Source organism: Sinocyclocheilus grahami, unplaced genomic scaffold (genome assembly GCF_001515645.1).
Source record: "Sinocyclocheilus grahami isolate Dianchi unplaced genomic scaffold, SAMN03320097.WGS_v1.1 scaffold1237.1, whole genome shotgun sequence".
In the NCBI taxonomy this organism is placed as follows: domain Eukaryota; kingdom Metazoa; phylum Chordata; class Actinopteri; order Cypriniformes; family Cyprinidae; genus Sinocyclocheilus; species Sinocyclocheilus grahami.
Window position 1 is genome coordinate 171,743 of NW_015506416.1, and position 19,897 is coordinate 191,639.

Below are 19,897 nucleotides of genomic sequence, written 5' to 3' on the forward strand. Positions count from 1 at the left end.
TGAAAACCAACGTCACTGCACCCGTTTACCAAGAAATTTTGGAGCACTTCATGCTTCCTTCACACTGCCAAAAGCACCAAAAGTTGGTTGAATGACCATGGTGTTGGTGTGCTTGACTGGCCTGCAAACTTGCCTGACCTGAACCCCATAGAGAATCTATTGGGTATTGTCAAGAGGAAAATGAGAAACAAGAGACCAAAAAATGCAGATGAGCTGAAGGCCACTGTCAAAGAAACCTGGGCTTCCATACCACCTCAGCAGTGCCACAAACTGATCACCTCCATGCCACACCGAATTGAGGCAGTAATTAAAGCAAAAGGAGCCCCTACCAAGTATTGAGTACATGTGCAGTAAATGAACATACTTTTCAGAAGGCCAACAATTCACTAAAAATGTTTTTTTTATTGGTCTTATGAAGTATTCTAATTTGTTGAGATAGTGAATTGGTGGGTTTTTGTTAAATGTGAGCCAAAATCATCACAATTAAAAGAACCAAAGACTTGAACTACTTCAGTCTGTGTGCATTGAATTTATTTAATACACGAGTTTCGCTATTTGAGTTGAATTACTGAAATAAATGAACTTTTCCACGACATTCTAATTTATTGAGATGCACCTGTAGTTCAAATATACTGTAGTCAATAGGACAATATTTAAAAAAAATGATTTGTTGGTGTTACCTAGTCAGTTTCATTTAATTCATATTGCACAATATATTTGACTTATAATTAATCTTATTTGAATGATATTTTCTAGATTTTTGGCAAGACATTTTTACAGTCATTTTTACATGATGAATTGACATTTCTTGAGGATAATTCATTTCAAATAGTATTTCTCTTTTAAGTGAGATTAAACCAAAGGTGCTTAAATCACAATTAAAATGCAGCATTTCATTAAATTATTTAAAAAAAAGTTATTTTGGTAATACTTTACAATAAGGTTTCATTTGCTAGAAATAATTAACTATGTTAGTTAACATGAACAATATTTATATAGCATTTATTAATCTTAGTTAATATTAAGTTCAAAAAGTCAAGTCACGGTCAAGTTATTTTTATAATAATTAAAAAGAAAACAAGTAGATAGAATAGAAATAGAATACAGAGTTCTAGTGATAGAGGGTCAAGTGTAGATGGAAGAGATGTGCTTTTAGATGGTTCTTGAAGATGGCTAAAACAGTTTGGATCGAGTTGGGCAGGTCATTCCATCAGCAGGGAACAGTTAAGGTAAAAATATATTGTTCTTTGTTAGTTCATGTTAGTTAATGCATTAACTAATATTAACAAATGAGACCTTATTGTTAAGTGTCGGAGTTATTTTAATTCCGCTTGATTCTATAAACATTAAGGCCATTTTGTGAACTAGTTTGACCGATTTATTTACAATGATCTGCCTCAAAAAAACAATTTACTCACAAATTGAACATTGCATGCAGGTTTGCTCTTTCCAGGTTTCCGTGACTGTATGGAAGGTATTTGTCCACATTCTGGTTGTTAAATGTTAGTGGAACATGTTCACAGTGTCCTGTGTGGGTTTGAGAGGAACTGATTTCATGCAGCCACTAAAAATCACCTTGACACCAGCTAGTTAAAAATAACTGCAAATATGATTACACGTAGCATTCATTCTGAGAAAAGCTCTAACATCTTTTGGTTGTAGATGCCTTTTAGGTTTGTTGTATAATTAAATGACATAGATTTTAAGTGTCTGAATATGTTTTGAGGCCACTGAAGATACTCAATGCTGTCATCATACAAAACCAGATGAAGATAGGCTTGTATGCCCATAATTTGTGGGTTAGATGTCCTACATGTCGGGTGACTGCAGTAGCACAACTCTAAATCTGTGGCTGGTCTGACTCCTACAGTTTCCTGTCATCCTCTCCTCCCTCTTGTCTTTTAAAATGTCTCCTGTTTCAAATTCTTGGCCGTTTTTCCTGTCTCTCTGCCCTCTTCACGATAATGAGAGCAGGGCCGAGTGAATACGGTCTCCTGAATGCTGCATCGGATGTCACCGAGCTGAGATGATGAATGCGAATGCTTTCACTGGCCTGTGTTTGGGTGTAGAGTTCACCCTCAATTATTGCTGCTGGCAACCGATAGGCACCAGATTATGCTTCAGTGCTTCAAGAGAGATACAAAGCAGCAAGCGAGAGAGAGAGAGAGAGAGAGAGAGAGAATTACATTTATTGGCACAGGAGGAAACAGATGAATGAGGGAAGAAACCCAGATGAACATTTATAGCAAGTGACAAAAGACAGTGAAACAAAAATTAGTTTTTAACTTTTGCCAACAGTAGATGTTGAACCAAGTTGGATTTATTATGGCACACATATCTTCACATAACATTAGTTTCCTGAAGCATATCTTAGTCACCTGACCAACAATGCAGCCTGTTAAGGGTATGTGGTGTCCTGTTTTTGACTTTTAACAGGGTACTTGACTGTTTTTTTTGTTCTTGATGTTTTTACAGGCCTAATGGAGGAGGTGAAGACTCTGAAAATAGATCTCCAGAACAGCATGCATGAACGAGAGCATGGAAAGAAACTCCTGGAGTAAGTTATTTTTGAATAATCTACACTATCAACACATTCACATTTAGACATGTTCATGTTTAAAATATACAGTAAAATTACAGTGTCTGTAAACTATAAAATGGGCTGTGTATTTACACTAAGTGCAAATAGCTTGTCTTTTTAGCAAAGGCCATTTACGCTAATTAAAGACAGTATATTTAGCTTTTGACGTGACCGACCCAAAGGTGTTTATATCCACCTTTTTCCAATCTAATTCTTCACCATATTCCTGTTGCATATCAGCTCTGAGAGGTGTTTATTTTAAATAAAAAATAAAGAAAATATGCAAAAAGTGGAAATAAAGTGCCTAACGGATGTATAATAGTGGGAATAATGTGCCTAACGATTATTTAATAGGCTTATAATTGAAACTGGATGTGGTGTCCTCACATTGATCCGATGGGCTGGGCACCAACTGGATGCGTGCAGCTCATATTGCTACCACACTTAAAATCGTGGCTCTCTTCCTGTATCTTTGAGGACATATTTACTGGTTGAATAAGGTTTAAGTTAGCATTGTTAGGGTGGCCTTTAGGGATAGGGACAAGTAAGGTTCCATCCATTTATGACTTAAATAAATATACACTGAATATTTTGTTATGGAAAACTATTTTGTAATGCATTACAATAAACTGAAGTGCAAATAATGTCTTCCAGTATTTGCACTATATATAAACAGCATCTAACACTATTTACACTTAGGTATTTGAGTCAAGTCAAGTCAACGTTATTTATATAGCTCTTTTTACAATGTAGATTGTGTCAATGCAGCTTTACAGTATTAAAAATGGAAATAGGGAGTCAAAATAGTGTGCTGTTCTCCTCTGGCCAGACGAGACCAGCAGTTTAATTCTAGCAACAAAGTTGGATTGTGCAGAGGACTCATCTGGTTCCCGTGGTCTTGTCCCGATGGCCGTCTAGATGATGAGGTCTTCGGAGGGGATCTGTCTCTGGGGCTCATCTAGTATTCCTGGTCACCGCTGACATTCAGGGCTGTCGAGGTTATCTCTAGGTGCTGATGCACCATCTGATCTGGATACAGACTGGATTTGTTGGCTACGGTGACCTCGGAATAAGAAAGAAACAGACTAATATTAGCGTAGATGCCATCTAACGATGTATCTGTCACAGATCAAGCCGGAGACAACAGGTAAGTGAATGAATAGCAGGTTTATTAACAGGTATGACTGAAGCAGATCGACTGGAGCAATGACTGGTGAGTATCCAACACAAATGACAGTTCAATGTATCTTAGCTGAGTACTGATGTTTGGTTCCTTTTCAGGTTAGCAGAGGGTTCGGGATCCAGGAGTGGAGGAGAGCAACGTAGGAAGAACTTCAGGGATGTAGGGGTAAGTATAAACAGGTAAAGTAGCATTCAGAGAGTCTGGTTAAGTTCAGTGTAGTGAACGGTAGACCGGCAGGTGACTGGAAGGAGCGTGCTTATGAATGGTGACTAGATTGCAGACGACAGGTGCAGGGAATCAGAACTCAGGTGAGCATGATCTGGTGTTGTGGCTGGTGATTGTGGTGATTCGCTGACATTACCATCTCCTCCAAGGGCGGCTCCTGACGCCCTTAAGCGGCGACGGGGGCGACCACGGCCTCTGGGTGCGGGACGATTAGGATGGGTCCGATGGAACTCTTCTAGCAGTATGGGGCCAAGGATGTCGTCCCGGACCACCCAGGATATTTTCTCTGGTCCATATCCTTCCCAATCTACCAGGTACTCCAGCCGGCTGCCCCGCCGCCACGAATCCAGGATATCCTTGACCTGATAGATGGATGGCTGCTCTAGGATCTCTAGAGGAGGAGGTTCATCTGGTTCCGTGGGTTCTGGTGCAGAAGGAGAGAAGGTTTTAAGGAGGGACATGTGAAAAGTAGGGTGAATTCTGTACCTGGGTGGAAGTTGGAGCTGGTAGGTGACATCATTAATCTGCCTCTGTATCGGGAACGGACCCATTTAACGGGGACTCAGCTTATTGCAAGGCAGGTGGAGGCGCAGATCCCGGGTTGACAGCCATACTTTCTCTCCAGGCTGGTAAGTGGGAGTCGAGGAACGCCGGGCGTCAGTAAATGTTTTGTGCCTCTGCACTGCACGTTGAAGGTGGACATGAGCTGAGTCCCACACTCTCTCGCTCGCTCGGAACATGTAGTCCACAGCTGAGACCTCCGATGGTTCTTCGGTCCACAGGAAGAGTGGGGGTTGGTAGCCAAGTGTGCACTGGAAAGGCGTGAAGTTTTGTCGGAGGGAGTTTTGTGCATACTCGGCCCATGGGAGGAAGCAGGCCCAGCTGTGCTGGTCATCTTGGCAGTATGCCCGGAGGTAACGCCTGAGTTCCTGGATCTTGCACTCAGTCTGGCTGTTAGTCTGGGGATGATAACCGGACGACAAGCTCACTGTGACCCCTAGCAGTCAAAAGAACGCTTTCCAAACGTGGGAAATTAATTGCGGCCCCCGGTCCGAGACGATATCCTCTGGGACTCCGTAATTCCTGAAGACATGTGTGAATAGAGATTCAGCAGTTTCTAGCGCCGTGGGTAATCCCTTGAGGGGAATCAGTCTGCAGGCTTTCGAAAAGCGATCTACTGCCACTAGGATGCAGGTGTTGCCTTCAGAGTTGAGTAAGTCAGTTATGAAGTCAGTTCCCATGTGAGACCACGTTTGCTGAGGTATGGGTAGTGGCATGAGCTTGCCTACGCGGAGGTGACTAGGAGATTTAGACATGGCACAGGCTGAGCACCCTCGAACGTACCTGATGACGTCACAGGACATACTGGGCCACCAGTACTGAGCTTGGAGGAGCGAGAGGGTCCGTTGGCTGCCTGGATGTCCAGAGCCCGGAACAATGTGAACTGAGCCCAGAAGGGGTAGTTGTTGAGATGTGGGAACATACGTCTTCCCTTCTGGGCCTCCCAGCGGAGCTGGTTCGGTGAGAGTGGCGGCTTGGATGTCCTTGATGATATTACACACAATGGGACTTACAATCAGGGCTGGAGGGAGAATTGGCTCAGGTTCTGAGGGTGAATCTGGTGAATGGATTCGTGACAATGCGTCCACCTTACAGTTACGATTGCCAGGCCGGTAGGTGAAGGTGAAGTGAAACCTGGTGAAGAACAGTGCCCAGCGGGCTTGGCGGGGATTGAGTCTTTTTGCATCTCGGAGATATTGAAGGTTCTTGTGTCAAGTCAAGTCAAGTCACCTTTATTTATATAGCGCTTTTAACAATACAGATTGTGTCAAAGCAACTGTACAGCATTAATTAGGAAAACATTGTGTCAATAATGCAAAATGATAATAGTAAACAGTCAATTTTCAGTTAAAGGCAGTTCATCATTGAATTCAATGATGTCATCATTCAGCTCAGTTCAGTTTAAATATTGTCTGTGCAATTAAGTCGACGATATCGCTGGAAATTAAGTGTCCCCAACTAAGCAAGCCAGAGGTGACAGCGACAAGGAATCGAAACTCCCATCGGTGACAGAATGGAGAAAAAAACCTTGGGAGAAACCAGGCTCAGTCGGTGGTCCAGTTTTCCTCTGACCAGACGAAATCAGCAGTTCAATTCCAGGCTGCAGCAATGTCACATTGTGCAGAGGACTCAACTGGTTCCTGTGGTCTTGTCCCGGTGGCCGGCTAAGAGACAAGGTCCTCACTGGGGATCTGTCTTTGTGGCTCATCTAGTTGTCCTGATCTCCGCTGACATTCAGGGCTGTAGAAGTCCTCTCTAGGGGCTGATCCACCATCTGGGCTGGATACGGACTGGATCCGGGTGACTGCAGTGACCATCTGATCTGGATACAGACTGGATCTGGTGGCTACAGTGACCTCGGAATAAGAAGGAAACAGACTAATATTAGCGTAGATGCCATTCTTCTAAAGATGTAGCATGTACATCAGGTGTTATGGGAAGTTTTCCCGGTTCCGGTTGTCCTAATTAATGCAGCCTAAAAATCCTTTAACGGATTTGAATAATAGAAATGTTTCAGTTTGTTATGTGTAAGCCAGGTTAAAGAGATGGGTCTTTAATCTAGATTTAAACTGACAGAGTGTGTCTGCCTCCCGAACAGCATTAGGTAGATTATTCCAGAGTTTGGGAGCTAAATAGGAAAAGGATCTGCCACCCGCAGTTGATTTAGATATTCTAGGTATTATAAAATGGCCAGAGTTTTGAGATCGTAGCAGATGTGAAAGGCTACAATGCAATAAGAGCTCGCTTAAATACTGAGGTGCAAAACCATTCAGGGCTTTATAGGTAATTAGCAAGATTTTAAAATGTATACAATGTTTAATAGGGAGCCAGTGCAGTGTTGACAGAACCGGCTAATATGGTCGTACTTCTTGGTTCTAGTAAGAACTCTAGCTGCTGCATTTTGAACCAGCTGAAGTTTGTTTATTAAGTGCGCAGAGCAACCACCCAATAGAGCATTACAATAATCTAACCTTGAGGTCATGAACGCATGAATTACCATTTCTGCATTTGCCATTGAGAGCATAGGTCGTAATTTAGATATATTTTGGAGATGGAAAAATGTGGTTTTACAAATGCTAGAAACGTGGTTTTCGAAGGAAAGATTGCTATCAAATAGCACACCTAGGTTCCTAACTGATGCTGAAAATTTGACAGAGCAGCCATCAAGTATTAGACAGTGTTCTAGGTCATCACATGTGGAGGTTTTTGGTCCTATATTTAACACCTCTATTTTTTTCAGAATTTAACAGTAAGCTACAGTGACCTCGGAATAAGAAGGAAACAGACTAATATTAGCGTAGATGCCATTCTTCTAAAGATGTAGCATGTACATCAGGTGTTATGGGAAGTTTTCCCGGTTCCGGTTGTCCTAATTAATGCAGCCTAAAAATCCTTTAACGGATTTGAATAATAGAAATGTTTCAGTTTGTTATGTGTAAGCCAGGTTAAAGAGATGGGTCTTTAATCTAGATTTAAACTGACAGAGTGTGTCTGCCTCCCGAACAGCATTAGGTAGATTATTCCAGAGTTTGGGAGCTAAATAGGAAAAGGATCTGCCACCCGCAGTTGATTTAGATATTCTAGGTATTATAAAATGGCCAGAGTTTTGAGATCGTAGCAGATGTGAAAGGCTACAATGCAATAAGAGCTCGCTTAAATACTGAGGTGCAAAACCATTCAGGGCTTTATAGGTAATTAGCAAGATTTTAAAATGTATACAATGTTTAATAGGGAGCCAGTGCAGTGTTGACAGAACCGGCTAATATGGTCGTACTTCTTGGTTCTAGTAAGAACTCTAGCTGCTGCATTTTGAACCAGCTGAAGTTTGTTTATTAAGTGCGCAGAGCAACCACCCAATAGAGCATTACAATAATCTAACCTTGAGGTCATGAACGCATGAATTACCATTTCTGCATTTGCCATTGAGAGCATAGGTCGTAATTTAGATATATTTTGGAGATGGAAAAATGTGGTTTTACAAATGCTAGAAACGTGGTTTTCGAAGGAAAGATTGCTATCAAATAGCACACCTAGGTTCCTAACTGATGCTGAAAATTTGACAGAGCAGCCATCAAGTATTAGACAGTGTTCTAGGTCATCACATGTGGAGGTTTTTGGTCCTATATTTAACACCTCTATTTTTTTCAGAATTTAACAGTAAGAAATTACTAGTCATCCAATTTTTTTATATCAGTTATGCATTCCGTGAGTTTTTGCAAATATGGTATGATTCGTTGGGCCACGAAGAAATATAGAGCTGAGTATTATTAGCATAATAGTGAAAGCTAACATCTCCAGGTTACGCATGTAACCATGGTTCCCCGAAGGGAACGAGATGCTGCGTCGAAACGCTACGGGAATGCCTCCAGCGTGACCATGCTCTGAATCACATGTGTAATCAGTTCAATTGATGGGCGAGATGTCACGGGCGGGGTGATGTAGCGACCAGGAAGCATAAAAGCATGTGCGGTGAAACCGGCATCAGATTCTAGGAGTGAAACAAGCGCTGGCAGGGATGCCAGAAGTATGGCCCTGAGACGCAGCATCTCGTTCCCTTCGGGGAACCATGGTTAAATACTGAATCAAGCTGCGTCGAAATGCTACGGGAACGAGAATACCCACGCCGCCAGGCTTGCAAATTCCCACCTAATGTGGAAGAGCACAACTAAGGCGAGAGAAAAGGGAGCCAGAAATGGCTAAAGTAGGCGGGGCCCACCGTCCCGAAGGCCAACTTCTGGAGGATTGAGCCTTGACCCCCGAAGGAGAGGGGAGATCAGAGGGCTCAAGGCTATGGAATAGCATCCTGATCCACCACTTAGCATAAGCTTCTCTGGCCGGAGGCCTCGGCCTCAGTGCACCGCAGAGGAAACGTGTAAGAAGAGGGTGTCTTCCCTCTGAATGGCCACCGAGAGGGGCATGGTAGGCCGCAGGGGCCGCCACAAAGACCTCTAGGGTAGAGTGGTTCAACTCTGCGAATAAACAGGCCTGCAGGAACTCCATAACTGTACCAAACGGGCAGTTAGCTGGGTCGAGCTGGCGGTCTCCGCACCAAGAAGTACAGTTTCCTGGGTGGAGGATGGTCTCAACAACCTCGGTTGAGAGACCAGAAGCTATGAGTTGTGCCTCCTCAGAGGCCCCACCCACAGCTTCCACAGCTCCGGGCGGGGGTGAGCCCTCCGTCTGTGAGAGGAGATCTCTCCTGATGGGAATCTCCCATGGAGCGCCATCGAGGAGAGAAATCAGGTCCAAGAACCATACTCGGCCCGGCCAGAACGGGGCTACTGGCAGTCAACTGACCTCATTCCAGTGCACTCTCTCCAGAACTCCCGGGAGCAGAACAATTGGGGGAAAAGTGTACAGATGAAGCATCGGCCACGTCTGTACATTGGAGCTGGATGAGTCCGAGAGAGAACCATAGGGGACCGTGCGATAACATCTGAGTCGCAAACAAGTCCACCTGAGCCTGGCCAAAGACTCTCCAAGTCTGCTTCACCCCTCGGGGTGAGCATCTATTCCCCGGGCCTCGGCTCCTGCCTCGACAAGATGTCTGCCCCCACATATATAAAAGACCACTGCTGTGTTGTCGGTGCGCACCAACACATAGCGATCTCTTAGGCCTGGGAGGAAGTGTGTTAAAGCTAGAAACACGGCCAGCATCTCCAGTCAACTTATGCACCACGTGAGATGGCGGCCGCTCCACAGGCCGCGGGCCGAGCGGCTACTCATGACCGCTCCCAACCATTGAAAGATGCATCCGTCACTAGCATATGCGGCGACCAGGAGCTCCCAGCACCAGGCCCTGAGATAAGAATCAAGGTTTCCTTCACATGTCTATAAGAACCAAGGTTTCCTTCACATGTCTAAGGCACGTAAGCCACCACTGTAGGGGTCTCATGTACAGCAGGTCAAAAAGTAACCACATTGGACGCGGCTGCCATCAGACCCAGCAGTCTGGAACTGCTTGACAGTGAGTGACCGGCCTTCTCTCACTCTCGCGATCGACTCAATCCGAGCAAGAGACATACGTGCCTACATCGTGGTTGAATCCCACACCACACCACCAGATAAGTGGTTCTCTGTACTGGAGAAAGCACACTTCTCTTGGCATTAAGTCTTAACCCCAGCTCTTTCGTGTGAGCGAGAACGACATCTCGATGTCGAACTGTCATCCTCTCTGATTGAGCTAATATCAACCAATCGTCGATGTGGTTGAGTCGTGAACGTGTGAGGTGAGAGTGCAAGGCCAAAGGAAGAACTCGGTGTTGGTAAGCTTTTGCCCTCAAAAGCAAACCTCAGGAACTTCCTGTGATGAGGAAGGATGTGCATCTTTTAGATTGATCGTGCCAAACCAGTCCTCGGACTTGATCTGAGACCTGACTTGTTTGAGTGCGAGTGTGCTGAACTTCAGTCGCCTGACTGAGCGGTTCAAATGACACAGATCTAAAATAGGACGCCACCCTCCATCCTTCCTCTGAATGGTGAAGTACGGACTGTAGAACCTGGACTCTACTACGTGAGGAGGGACCACCTCGATGGCCTCCTTCCTCAAAAGAGCAACTACTTCTGTTCCATGACCAGAGCCTGCTCGGGACCCACCATAGTGGGGATGACCCCGTTTAAACTGAGGCATAGGAGAACTGGATTCTATAGCCTCACTCCACAGTGTGCAGGACCCACCGAGACACGTTAGTCTACTAAGGGAATCAGTCTCTCGAGACTGCCCTCTGGTGTAATCAGAGCGGCTAGCTCAGTGCCCTGAAGCGGCGAACCGGCAGGGGACGGCCCTACTAGCTGCTCTAGAGACCTCCGTGGAGGTCGCGAGCCTCTTAGCACCGCTACGTTTCCAGGCGGTAACTGAGAGAAGTGCTCACCAGAGACCGCTGCGCCCTGGAACACCGGCAGGGTTGGAAGACTGATCTCCTGAGGGCACTGAGGAGAGACGGACAACGTGTGATGCGGTGTGCACCACTCTTCCCCAGAGGGGCCTGCCCTCTGAGGTCCTAAGCCATAGCATCAGGACCCTCATAGCTGAAATCTTCTCTAAAAATGACAGTCCTCAGACCCGCGTCATCTGCTATGAAGACTCGACTGATAGAACCAGAGCCTGCTCAGGGCAGGACCCAAGGAGGCACGTTTGGCAGGGGCTCCCACACTGCCAGGTTACATACTAAGGGAACCGGTCTCATGAGACTGGCCTCTGGTGCACTTAGAGTGGCTAGCTGTAGCTCAAGGCATAATATGCTTGTGTAACTGATGCTTGTGCAACTGGCAAGCTCATCGACACCCTCATCAACCTCCTCGGAGGAAGACAGGCGGAGCGTCGAGCCCTCTCACAGCGCGGGCTTCTGAACCCCAAGAGCGGGCGCTGGATCTGGTAGGTGAGGAAGAAGATAGGTACTCGCCCATCTACATTCCCTCCACCGGATCCATATGCAAACCCCACGAGCCTTGGCAAAAGCGGGGCCGGCACCACGAAAAACGCCGGTGATGACTCCCTCCTCAAAGAGAGCCCTCGGAGAGCAAGCATATGCAGTGACAAACGCTCGCAGTGTGGGCAGTCAGCTCCCTCGAGAGCTGACTCTGCGTGTTTTGCTCCCAAGCAGACAACACAAAAACTGTGTGTATCCCCACCCGAAATGTAGCGCGGGCAAGGAAGAACACGCAGCCTGAGATGCTGCCCGCTCTTACCGTATGTTTGTCTACACTCGTATTGGTAAAATAAAGAGTGATAATGGACAGACAACACCAAATAAGACTGACACACACAGAGCGCTTGCTGAATGACAGAAAGCTGACGCCGGTTTCACCGCATGTGCTTTTATGCTTCCTGGTTGCTACGTCACCCCGCCCGTGACGTCTCACCCATCCATTAGACTGATTACACATGTGATTCAGAGCGTGGTCACGCTGGAGAAGTTTCCATAGCGTTTCGACGCAGCTCGAGTTCCTGAAGGGGAACACCATATTTTCTAATAATATCTCTCTAGGGTAACATGTAGAATGTGAAAAGTAATGGTCCTAGTACTGAGCCTTGAGGTACTCCATACTGCACTTGTGATTGGTATGATACCTCTTCATTCACTGCAACGAATTGATGGCGGTCAGATAAGTACAATTTGAACCATGCCAACGCACTACTTCTAATGCCAACATAATTTTCTAGTCTATTCAAAAGAATGTTGTGGTCAATAGTATCAAATAAGATCCAGTAGCACTAATAGAGAGATACAACCATGATCAGATGATAAGAACAGGTCATTTGTAACTCTAATGAGAGCAGTCTCAGTACTATGATGCTGTCTAAATCCTGACTGGAAATCCTCACAGATATCATTTTTCTCTAAAAAGGAACATAGTTGTGATGATACTACCTTTTCTAGTATCTTTGACAGAAAAGTGAGATTCAAGATATGTCTGTAATTAATTAATTAATAAGTTGTGGTTTTTAATGAGAGGCTTAATGACAACCAGTCTGAAGGCTTTTGGGACATATCCTAATAACAATGATGAATTAATAATATTCAGAAAAGAATCTATGACTTCTGGAAGCACCTATTTTAGTAGTTTAGATGGGATAGGGTCTAACATACATGTTGTTGGTTTAGATCAGGGGTGCCCAAACTCGGTCCTGGAGGGCCGGTGTCCTGAAGAGTTTAGCTCCAACCCCAATTAAACACACCTGAACCAGCTAATCAAGCTCTTACTAGGCATACTAGAAACTTGAAGGCAGGTGTGTTGAGGCAAGTTGGAGCTAAACTCTGCAGGACACCGGCACTCCAGGACCGAGTTTGGGCACCCCTGGTTTAGATGATTTAACAAGTTTATACAACTCTTCCTTTCCTATAGAAGAGAATGAGTGGAATTGTTCCTACAGTGCATCTGATGTGATACTGTAGCTGACGGCTGCATGGGTACAATTTTATCTCTAATAGTATCGATGTTGGAAGTAAAGTAGTTCATAAAATCATTATTACTGTGCTTTTGAGAAATATCTGCACTTGCTGATGTTATTTTTTTTGTTAATTTAGCCACTGTATTGAATAAATACTTGGGGATGTGTTTGTATTCTTCTAAAAGACACATGAAAAGTAATCAGATCTAGCATGTTTTTAGGCTTTTCTGTAAGAGAAAGTACTTTCCCACCATGCAAAACGAAATACCTCAAGTTTTGTTTTCCTCCAGCTGCGCTCCATTTTCCGGGCTTCTCTCTTTAGGGCGCGAGAGTGCTCATTATACCATGGTGTCTGACTGTTTTCCTTAATCTTCCTTAAGCGTAAAGGAGCTACCATATCTAAAGTGCTAGAAAAGAGAGTCCATAGTTTCTGTTACATCATCAAGTTGTTCTGAGCTATTGGATATGCTGAGGAATTTAGATAATTTGGGAATATTATTTACAAAGCAGTATTTTGTGGTAGAAGTGATGGCTCTACCATACTTGTAACAAGGAGTTGAATTTGCAGCTTTAGCTATATGGAGTATACACAAGACTAGATAATGATCAGAGATATCATTATCTAGAGATTTCAACACAATTAACATCAATTCCATGTGACAGTATTAAATCTAGAGTATGTATTCGACAATGAGTAGGACTTGACACGTGTTGTCTATCCCCAATAGAGTTCAGAATGTCTATAAGTGCTGATCCCAATGCATTTTTTCATTATCAACATGGATATGAAAATCACCAACAATTAAGACTTTATCTGCAGCCAGCACTAACTCAGATAGAAAATCAGCAAATTCTTTAATAAAGTCTGTATGGTGCCCTGGTGGCCTGTATACAGTAGCCAGTTCAAACATCACAAGGGAATTTATCATTGACATCGGTGTCTCTGGATAATGTTATATGAAGCACCATTTCTTCAAACGACTTGAAACCCAACCTCTGAGAAGGTTGAGAGTTGTTAATATGGTGGCATTCATGCACATTGCGGTTATTTATTTGAGTGACAACCGCATTAATCAAACTCACACCTGTACATTTTCAGGACTCACATACAGCAAAGTCCTGCTGTGTGAACGAAACCGTACTAGACAACTAGTTAGTTATGTCACATTATATAGTGCAAGAGAGGCACTCTGCTCTGCATATATGTGTCTGTCTACACATACACGGGTTGTCATGTGTGTGTGGTTTCAGTAATTTGCAGAGAGAAATATGAGCTGTTTGTTTGAAGGTTTAGATCCAGTAACTGTCCACAACTGGAGCTACTCCACACACTTTTCTGATCTGTGTGCAACTCAAATGCTCGCTCTTTACCAAGGTATAAAAGCTGTAGACAGGTAATTTAGATGTGATGGATGCACATTCATCAATGACAGTATTCAAGATGATTTGCGAAAAGGACATTTAAAAATTCAGACTTGTATGCAAATAAGGTTGTCAATCCCAAATGCTGACAGTGTAAAAGTAGCCTTTGAAAATAAGATTTTTTTTTTTTGCTGTGTTACACTTAGAGTAAATTTTCACTTATTAAAAATAGACTATATAAAACTCTAGGTTCCAAAAACCAAGGAAGCTGCCTTGCTGTCTGCCTTCTAAAACATTGCAACTGATTAAAACACAGATTTGGAACACTTCTCACAGGCAGTGACTTAACATAAAAATTATAGCACAGTTGGATAAAATGGTCTGTTTCTCTAAAGGCTTAGTTCACTCCAGAATTAAACTTTCCTGACAATTTACTCACCCCCACAAATGTTCATCTTGCACTATATAGCTCTGTGATGCGCATCCATGACTTCTCGCATTCACGTTGGAAAGGTCATGCGTGATGTAGTGGAAGGTAGAGTTGGTCCGAAAAAATAATTTTTTCCTACAACTTCAAAATCGTTCGATAATGTTGTCTTACCTTTTTTTTTTTGTAAAGTGTGTTTGAAGTTCGCTTTGTAAACACTGGGTTGGTCCTTCCCCTTACGTCACATGTGACCTTTCCAACATTATTACGTGATGCGAGCGCATCACAGAGCTAGTGCAAGACGAGCATTTGTGGTTAAAAAGTATATAATATCATTTTTTTTTTTAGAAAATAACCGATTGTTTCTCTAGATAAGACCCTTATACCTCAACTGGGATTGTATAGAGTACTTTGAAGCTGCACTGAAATTGCAATTTGGACCTTCAACCCGTTGGTCTCTGTTGAAAGTCCACTATACAGAGAAAAATCCTGGAATGTTTTCCTCAAAAACCTCAATTTCTTTTTGACTGAAGAAAGAAAGACATGAACAACTTGAATGACATGGGGGTGAGTAAATTATCAGGAAATTTTAATTCTGGAGTGAACTAATACTTTAAGAATTAGTTTCTTAACTAAATGCAATATTTATGAATTATTTGGATTCACACACACACACACACACACACACACACTTGACACATTCCAGGTGGAGTACTCTGATCCAGATTTTATCCTGATTTACCCAACATTCAGTGTTCTACTTCTGATAGCACTTCATCATACACACTACATCCAAACATCTCAGCACAGCTCACATTACAGCTCAATACAACACCATTATCTATAAAACACGCCCTCCTCCCTTCTAAAATTATTTAATGTGTGTGGGGAAGGAGAACGAGGAGCATTTTATGATTTACTCAGTTGGGTAACAGCCATCCATCTTTCTCCCAGTCTGAGAGAAATCGTTTTGTATTAAATTTGCATGCCAATGCACTACCGTCCACACCAAACAGTATTTATATAACCAAAGCAATGAGGATATGTTCCTTGCGCGATGTGATGTATCTCCTTATGAAGAGAGTTTTTTTTTTTTTCTGGAGGTGCAGGAGGAGTGAAGACTTGCGAGCTCTGTGACCTGGCAGCGTGTGAGGAAGAAACATTTTTGTTGAGTTTGAGGTGTTGCTTCACACTCTGTACACCTCCCTCCTCTGAGGTTCATCGCATTACACACACTGACTCAACATTGGCTCATACTCCTTTTATAATCTCTCCCAAATTCTGTTTTTCTAGATTCTTTTCCCCTTTTGTGAGCGAAGGAGCCTCTGTCTGTTTCTCTGTTGATGAGAGCTGTCAAAATGCTCCGTGGCAGGACAGTGTATGTGATGTGACAGTGGGAGAACTGTGGTAGTTGTCAGGGCCACTCTGTAATTGACAGCTGTGTATGTGTGCGTAGGAAGGGACTCGTTGTGTGCTGACCCTTTCTGCCTTCTGCGCTAATGTACTTTGCTAGGTTGATAAACAGATGTGATGCAAACGACAGGCCTTAATTTCTGTAAAAACACACAGGGTAGACACTAATGTTCAAGTAATTTTGAACCCTGTTGAAAAAACCAACATATGCTGGTTAGGTAGCCTATGTTTTGGCGCATGGCAGCTGGTTTGAGCTGGTCCTAAGCCACTAGATCTTGCTCAGGAACAGCTCATAACCAGCTCAACTAAGGACCAGGTTAAACCAGCTCAAATCAGCTGCCATGCTTCAAAACATACCTAACCAGTTTTTTCAACAGGGCGAGTCAGTAAGATTTAAATTTTTGAAAGAAATTGATAGTTTTATTCAGCAAGGATGCATTTAACTGATCAAAAACTGACAGCAAAGACATTTATAATAAAAAGGTCTTGGTTACGTATGTAACCCTCGTTCCCTGAAGGAGGGAACGGAGACGTTACGTCAGCAGTTACTGAGGAATTGGGATCTCGCCAGAGAGCCCAATCACCTTTGAGTGTTAACAAAACAAGCCAAATGAATGTTGGCGTGCGAGCTTTGCATCGTGCACCCTGCCCCACGTGTATATAAGGAGAGCGCGTGCAGTCGCACATTCAGTTTTTCGCTGAGGAGCCGAGACGGTGTGCCTCGGCCGTACAGCAGTGGTACAGCAACTTCAGGAAACGAGGGTTACATACGTAACCGAGACGTTCCCTTTCAGTCAGTCACATTCTACGTTACGTCAGCAGTGACTGACGAATTGGGATCCCTATGAAAACGCCACTATTGCTGACCCCCTCCAGTGCCCTGCGAAAGCTGGCAAGTCCCCCCATGCCAGTTGAGGCAGATGTGTCAGCCGCTGCTGTTCCATACAGTGGGATACTGGATAACACTGGGAAAGTGCACCCAATTAGGGGAACGCTACGGAAGCCATGTCCTGCGGATAGGAGATATTATGTGGAGTTTACACATATGAACTGGCCACAGGGCCATGCTACATATGGAAAGTCCCTGTGGTAGACTCAGTCTGCCTGGGGTAAGATCAATACGCAGCAGAGACGGCAGGAAATCTCTGCCAGGGAAAGACACGGGCTCACCGTGAGGGAAGCTATACCGAGGGTATCAGGTGTGGGCATGGAGGATTCAGCCTCCTCGCTCCCCTAAGGAGCCTAATGATCAGGTTGTGCTTCCCCACGGACTTGCCGTTCACTGCATCGTGATGCGTGACAATAGTGGCAACATACACTTTGAGGGTGGAGGGAGACAGCCTTCACTCCAACCCTTCTTGCAGAAAGTAGAGCACGACCGCGATCAAGCATTTACGGGGGTCTTCCCGCTGGGAAGAACACCAAAAGACGAACAGGTTCCACTTCAGCGCGTAAGCGTGTCTTGTAGAGGGTGCTCTAGCTGAAGTGATGGTGATAGGAGATTGACCACCTAGAACCTCCGCGTCCCATCCAGAAACCACACGTGGAGATTCCACAGGTCTGGGCGCGGGTGCCAGAGAGTGCCCCTTCTCTGAGAAAGGAGATCCTTCCTCAGAGGAATACGCTAAGGAGGGTCTGTCGCGAGGAGCATCAGTTCTGGGAACCAAGCCTGATTGGGCCAGTATGGCGCTACCAAAAGGACTTGCTCCTCATCCTCCCTGACCTTGCACAGTGTCTGTGCGAGAAGGCATACTTGTGTAGGCCCAGAGGCCAGCTGTGTGCCAGCACATCCATGCCAAGGGTCCCCTCAGACAGGGAGTAGAACAGCTGGCAGTAGGACATGTCAGGAGAGGCAAACAGGTCTACCTGAGCATCCCCGAAGCATCTCCAAATCAGCTGGACTTTCTCTGGGTAGAGTCGCCATTCTCCCAGAAGGACGGGCCGGTGTCAGAGCTCGTCAGCTACCCGATTGAGCTCGCCTGGGATGTGACCATGCGAAGCGACCTCAGATGCTTCTGACTCCAAAGGAGGAGATGGCGAGTGAGTTGCGACATGCGACGGGAGCGTAGACCGCCCTGGTGGTTGATGTACGTAACGGTCGCAGTATTGTCCGTCCGGACCAGTACATGCTTGTAGCAGCGATATGAAGCGGCACAGAGCAAGCCATACTGCTAGCAACTCAAGGCAATTGATATGTCACTGCAGTTGAGGCCCTGTCCAGGCACCCGATGCTGCATGCCCGTTGCACATGGCCCCCCAGCCTATGGCAGAGGCATCTGTTGACACAACAACATGCCTGGTGTTATGACCCATGGCTCAAGGGAAGCAACAAACAGAGGACACACGCGAACCAAATGGTTAGCTTTGAATATAATTTATTCTAAAGCTACAGTCACATAAAAAAAGACCATAAAGAAAACAACTATGTATTGGAAACATCAGTAGTGCCAATGTGTAATGCGAAATGTATGGATGTAGGGAGATGTAGTGTACTGCGGTGTTGGGGTGCAAGGGCAAACACAAGCCAAACAAGCCACAAAACCAAACATCCAAAACCGGAGGGCCAATCAAGGTAGTCTGTGGACTCCTACAGCGATTCCACAAACAAACGACAGAGGTCCTCACACCCCTCCCCATAAGACAGGGACTCCCACAAAGATCCCTGTAATGAGATATCAAAACAAATTAGCCAAATAACATACCTGAATCAGGACCAAAGGACAGCTCCTAAAAAAAGAAAATATCCAAGTTAGCCCCAAAACCATTATGCATCCGGAGCACGGGATAGCGCATGGGCTACCACGTTTGCTGAACCTCTGATGTGTCGAATATCCAGGCAGAATGACTGCAAAAACAGAGACCACCAAATCAACCGCTGATGTAAGGAATTCAGAAAGGTCAGGGGATTATGATCCGTGTATATCACAATAGGGGCACTTGAATTTAAATACATGGCAAAATGTTGTAGTGCCCAGATAAGGGCCAATGCTTCCTTTTCAATCACAGGATAGCGACGCTGATATGAGATAAACTTTTTGGAAAAAAAACGAACTGGATGATCTACTCCGTCATCCCGCTGTCAGGGTTTTGCCCTGACACTCTGGTTGTCTTGTGTTTTGTTTCTTGTGTCTATGTTGTCTTGTCAGCACATGGCCTAGTTGATTGTTTTTCTCAGCCATGTGCTTCTTTAGCCCCTCCTCCTGGTTTCCTCATTACCACACCCTCTTGTTAGCCTTCATTGAGTCCTTGTTAGTGTAATTGCTTTCACCTGTTCCTCGTGTGTTTTCCTCCCTATTTATAGTGCCACTTGCCCTATTGTCTTTGCTGGTTCGTGGTCATTCTTTCCCTCACTGTGTTTGTCTCTGTCTGTGGATGTGGCTGATTATGTGTTCCTGTCTCCCTGTCTGTTTGATCTTGTGCTGTAGTCTTGCCATAGTCTTGTCTCTTGTAATGCTATGTTCCTGTCTTGCTCCTTGTTTTTGGATGTGGTCTGTTTTTGTCTTTTTGCTTTTAATTTAGTTCTTAGTCCTGATCTTTTGTTTTCATTTTTTGGTTGATATTTTAGTTATTTGTGTTGGTTAATTTAATAATAATTTTTACCTTTTTTATTAGTTCTTTTGTTTATTCTCTTGCCTGTCTTGGAGTAATTTGTGTTCCTGTGGAGCTATGTTTTGTCTTGTTGTGGTGTTCCTGTCCACTTGTTCCCTTGCCTGGTGTCTGGGGTGCTTCAGAGTTTATGGTCCATAAGTATCT

At 44.4% G+C, this 19,897-nt stretch overlaps 1 protein-coding gene across 1 annotated transcript in view; it reads left to right on the forward strand.

Annotated features, from left to right (window-relative positions):
* The window catches only part of lekr1 (Leucine-, glutamate- and lysine-rich protein 1), a 127,689-nt gene that overhangs the window by 32,307 nt on the left and 75,485 nt on the right, over positions 1–19,897 (forward strand). The window contains exon 4 of the mRNA XM_016254310.1: positions 2,476–2,557. Coding sequence (XP_016109796.1) covers positions 2,476–2,557 — 82 coding nt within the window. The remainder of the gene's footprint in view (positions 1–2,475; positions 2,558–19,897) is intronic.